This window comes from Durio zibethinus, unplaced genomic scaffold (assembly GCF_047325235.1).
Source record: "Durio zibethinus cultivar Kanyao isolate XHJ-2024 unplaced genomic scaffold, ASM4732523v1 HiC_scaffold_251, whole genome shotgun sequence".
Lineage (NCBI taxonomy): Eukaryota > Viridiplantae > Streptophyta > Magnoliopsida > Malvales > Malvaceae > Durio > Durio zibethinus.
The window spans coordinates 1-5,473 of NW_028322874.1; the positions used below are offsets into that span (position 1 = coordinate 1).

Genomic DNA, 5,473 nt, shown 5'->3' on the forward strand with positions numbered 1-5,473 from the left:
ATTAAGTTTCGTACGGGATGTAACCCCTATGCCACATAATGGCTGTAGACCTCCTAAAAAAAAACGTGTGTAGAAATAAACACTAAAGAGATTTCAAGAGAAATAAATGATTCAATGATCTGATCAAATAAAATAATATTACTATGGTTCGAGAGAAAGTAAAAGTCTCTACTCGGACACTGCAGTGGAAGTGTGTTGAATCAAGAACAGATAGTAAGCGTCTTTATTATGGACGCTTTATTCTGTCTCCACTTATGAAAGGCCAAGCCGACACAATAGGCATTGCGATGCGAAGAGCTTTGCTTGGAGAAATAGAAGGAACATGTATTACACGTGCAAAATCTGAGAAAATACCACACGAATATTCTACCATAGTAGGTATTCAAGAATCAGTACATGAAATTTTAATGAATTTAAAAGCAATTGTATTGAGAAGTAATTTGTATGGAACTCGTAACGCCTTTATTTGTGCCAAGGGTCCCGGATATGTAACTGCTCAAGACATCATCTTACCGCCTTCTGTGGAAATCGTTGATAATACACAGCATATAGCTAGCCTAACCGAACCAATTGATTTGTGTATTGGATTACAAATCGAGAGAAATAGAGGATACGGTATAAAAACGCCAAAGAACTTTCACGACGGAAGTTATCCTATAGATGCTGTATTCATGCCTGTTCGAAATGCGAATCATAGTATTCATTGTTATGGGAATGATAATGAAAAACAGGAGATACTTTTTCTAGAAATATGGACAAATGGAAGTTTAACTCCTAAAGAAGCACTTCATGAAGCCTCTCGGAATTTGATTGATTTATTTATTCCCTTTCTAGATGCGGAAGAAGAAAACTTACATTTAGAAAACAATCAACACAACGTTACTTTACCTTTTTTTCCTTTTCATGATAGATTAGCTAAACTAAGAAAAAAGAAAAAAGAAATAGCATTGAAATATATTTTTATTGACCAATCAGAATTGCCTCCCAGGATCTATAATTGTCTCAAAAAGTCCAATATACATACATTATTGGACCTTTTGAATAACAGTCAAGAAGACCTTATGAAAATTGAACACTTTCGCATAGAAGATGTAAAACAAATATTGGGCATTCTAGAAAAGAAGTAGAAAAGCATTGCGAAATTGATTTACCAAAATTTTAAATCCATTGGATTTAGGATTTATTTCATTTTTTTTTTTTTTTACTTTAGAAAATTAGAAAAAAAAAAAAAAAACGAAAATGGATTTTGAACCTTCAGCACAATCCATATATTGGGACCAGAATTGAATAAATGTATCTAGGGAGAATTCACTTTGACTTTGAAGTGACTACTCCCTAGATACGCACATCATGATATTTTATTTTAAAATTGATTCAATTTAAAAAAGACCTAAAGTTAGGGATTTATCAATCGGTAATGTTGCTCCAATACCCAACCAAAGGGCCACCGCAGTACCAATCAAAAAAACGGTTGTCGCTACTGGACGACGAAATGGATTTTGGAATTTATTAACATTTTCCAAAAAGGTACTGTTAATAATCCCGCAGGTACTGAAACCATTAAAAGAACACCCAATAACTTGTTAGGTACTGTACGAAGTATTTGAAATACAGGAAAGAAATACCATTCAGGTAATATTTCCAAAGGAGTTGCAAATGGATCCGCGGGTTCACCAATCATTGAAGGTTCTAGAACCGCTAAGCCTACGTTACAAGCAATAGTACCGAGAATTACTACTGGAAAAATATATAAAAGATCATTGGGCCATGCGGGTTCCCCATAATAATTATGACCCATACCTTTAGCTAATTTAGCTCTTAATACAGGATCGTTCAAGTCAGGTTTTTTTGTTATTAGGATAGGTGAATTTTTCTAGATCCATCCCCCGAAGGAACCGGACATGATAATTTTTCATCATCCGGCTCAAGCAAAAATCAATCGAATCAAATGGATACAAACGGATACATATAAAATGAATCTATATGTTATCCACACATATATGAATGATTTCATATGTAAGAAAAAAGTTACCTGATTCCATTTTACGAAGTTGCAACTATACATTCCAAGGAATGCCATTTTTACAGGTAAATGCTCAATACCCAAGTAGGCGTACAAAGTTGATCGTGATCAAGTGCTTTCTGGGTCGTCTTAGGCCTTGCGATTCACCTTTATCCCAAAAATATATCGAGATTTTTTACATACAAAGGATTTACTTGTTACTAATATAGTCTAGCCTTTGCTCTTCTTTAGATCCCTTGTTTCACTCCGATAGTATAATAATAATAAATCGGGTCGATGCAGAAGAAATGAATGTATTTTCATACTATTAAGATAAGAAAGTAAAAAAAAAATAAAAATAAATAAATAAAATCTAATTTGCATTATGCCAAATCACTTATTCTACTGGATCTTACGGAGCCCTGTTCATACACGACATCGTCAGGTCTGATCATAGAAAAGATTCTCTTCAAGCGAACCAGCCTATCCTTTGTATGGGGCTTACACGGTGGTTGGAACAAAGACACATTTGGTTGTGAATTCCAATGTAGCAGATAAAGGCATATTTCTGCATGGCCCAATCAATAGTTCAAGTCACACACTCCCATAATCCATTTTCTCTTCGGGGAATTCCCTTCAACTATTCATGTCATATCAAATAAATAATAGAATATTGTGGAGTTGAAAGGAAATATCCAAATACATGTCTTATTTTTTTTTTTTTTTCAACAATCCATATTTGTAGCAATGAAATACTATTGTTCCTCCCCCAAGTAATAAGATAAATGATTGGCAAGTAATAAGATAAATGATTGGTTACAATATAGCTATGGTCTATATTCTCTATAAAGGACCAGAAATGCCTTGCTTACGTATCATTAGGAAATGCATTAACATAAATACAGCAGTAAGAAGGGGTAATACAAAAGTGTGTAAACTATAAAAACGGGTCAAAGTGGATTGTCCCACACTAGCACTTCCACGCAATAACTCTACCAAAGGCGATCCTATTACCGGAATAGCTTCCGGAACGCCTGTTACGATTTTGACTGCCCAATAACCAATTTGGTCCCAAGGTAAGGAATAACCTGTTACACCAAAAGATGCAGTCAACACAGCCAGAACCACGCCTGTAACCCAAGTCAATTCGCGAGGTTTTTTAAAACCACCAGTGAGATAGACACGAAATACGTGCAGGATCATCATTAAGACCATCATACTTGCCGACCATCGATGAACTGATCGGATTAACCAACCAAAGTTAGCTTCAGTCATTATGTATTGAACAGAAGTAAAAGCCTCAGTAACGGTTGGACGATAGTAAAAAGTCATAGCAAATCCTGTAGCTACTTGTACCAAAAAACAAGTAAGCGTAATTCCTCCTAGACAATAAAATATGTTAACATGAGGAGGAACATATTTACTAGTTATATCATCTGCAATCGCCTGAATCTCGAGGCGTTCTTCGAACCAATCATAGACTTTATTGAGATAGGTAAACCAAGAGGACTCCCCCCCTGAGAACCGTATATGAGAATTTCATCTCGTACAGCTCAAACAAAAACACCCAAATAATAGCTGAAACGGATATGGAATAGAAAGTTTGAAACTTCTTAATCTTTTCATTCAATTTTATCTGAAGACACAAAAGAGTAAAAATCCGAAAGCTCTTTTTTGTAGTTGTAATTATAATGCCAAAAAATCAAGTCGGCGCATTCGTCTTTATGTTGATCAGGCCTCTTGAATCTTCTATTTACCTACTTATTTCTTTTCTTTTTCTTTGCTTTGATTTGTTATTTATATGGAATGTGGCTTTATTCTTGTTTTCTTTATTTTTAATAGGAATTCTCTTGTTAAGACCCTATGAATCAATTGAAACTTCAGATTCATACCAGAACCGCGATGATTCAATAAAACCTTCAAACTAAGTCCAAAGATTCTTTGAGTAAGAATTATTGGATCATCACTTATTCAATGAATAGAATAGATATAATAAATAAAAATACAAAGAAAAGAAAGGTTTGTCCTTTGATCAAAATAAGCATAAACTAAATGAGAGTTTGAAAGAAGAAAAAATTTCTCGATTTATAAATAAAAAACCTCTTTCTTTGAAAATTTTTTTTTTTTTTGAGTCCGGCCGCGAGGTTTGAATATTAAGTATGAATCATAGTTCGAATACTTCGTGATCCATTTCATATATTCCGTGCTCCAGATACTAGAATGGCTATCCGACGGGATAAAACTATCTCGATCAAGAGGACAGACCCATTTTCTGTACTATCAATAGGATCAATTATAACAAGTCACACACTCATATTCCGGAAATACAGAAACAAAAAAAATTTCGCGGTCGAACTACCAAAATAGAATGGGCTAAAAAAAATCCGAGAACTAAAAGTTTCACTTTTTGTATTGAAAAGCGAGGCTTCGTGGTTCTTGTGAATCTAATTCAGCGAAATTCCATCCAGTAAAACGGAAGAATTATAAATCTCCAAAATAATAGATAAGAATATCGAAAATAAAGCCATTGCGACACCCATCAAAGGAGTCGTTCCCCATCCAGGAGCTACTTTACCATATTCCGAATTCAATGGTTTCAAAAAATCCCCTACAACAGTTCGTCTTGGACCAGATCTAGAACTACCCTCAACGGTTTGTGTAGCCATAAATCTTATTTTGTATTCAGTGAGATCTGTTGACTTTGTATATCATTCCGCTGTAAATAAACGATCTTATCATAGATCCATTGTGATCTTGAAATTATATTTATATTTATATTATTTATATTTATATTTATATATATTATTTATATAATTATATAATAATGGAAACAGCAACTTTAGTCGCCATCTCTATATCTGGTTTACTTGTAAGTTTTACTGGGTACGCCTTATATACTGCCTTTGGGCAACCCTCTCAACAATTAAGGGATCCATTCGAGGAACACGGGGACTAATTGAAGTAATGAGCCTCCCAATATAATATTGGGAGGCTCATTACTTCAATTGAGATAATGAAAAATCATTTCATTTTTTTAGTTGGAACTTTAGGCGGTTCTCGAAAAAAGATAGCGAAAAAAATTATCCCTAGAGTAGATACTAAGAGGAATGTATAAACCAATGCTTCCATAAATTCGATCGTGGTTTACAATTATAGCTTCCGTACCTATTTATTTAGAATCATCTCCCGAATAAAATAACGAAAGAACAAGAATCAAAGAAAAGGCAGCGATTTTAATCAAGATTTTTACAGCAGCCTATGTCAAATCACAAACAGAAAATAGAAGCGAAAAATAACAAAGCAATCTTGCATCAGACTACTTGTCTTCTTGTAGTTGGATCTCCAAGTTTTTGGAATGCTCCAAATTCCACTTGAGCATCCAAATCTGGATCAATACCGGCAAAAACATCTCTGAACAGGGTTCTAGCACCATGCCAAATGTGTCCGAAGAAGAAAAGCAAAGCAAACGAA

At 34.3% G+C, this 5,473-nt stretch overlaps 1 protein-coding gene across 1 annotated transcript; it reads right to left on the bottom strand.

Moving 5' to 3' along the window:
* Positions 1–2,602: 2,602 nt before the first annotated feature.
* LOC149509064 (cytochrome b6) lies at positions 2,603–4,713 on the bottom strand. The gene is made up of 2 exons (XM_089757781.1): positions 4,312–4,713; positions 2,603–3,487 (listed from the first exon to the last, which is right to left on the bottom strand). The coding sequence occupies exons 1-2, from the start codon at positions 4,315–4,317 to the stop codon at positions 2,846–2,848; spliced, it is 648 nt and encodes a 215-aa protein (XP_089613907.1). The 5' UTR covers positions 4,318–4,713; the 3' UTR covers positions 2,603–2,845.
* Between the last annotated feature and the right edge of the window lie 760 nt (positions 4,714–5,473).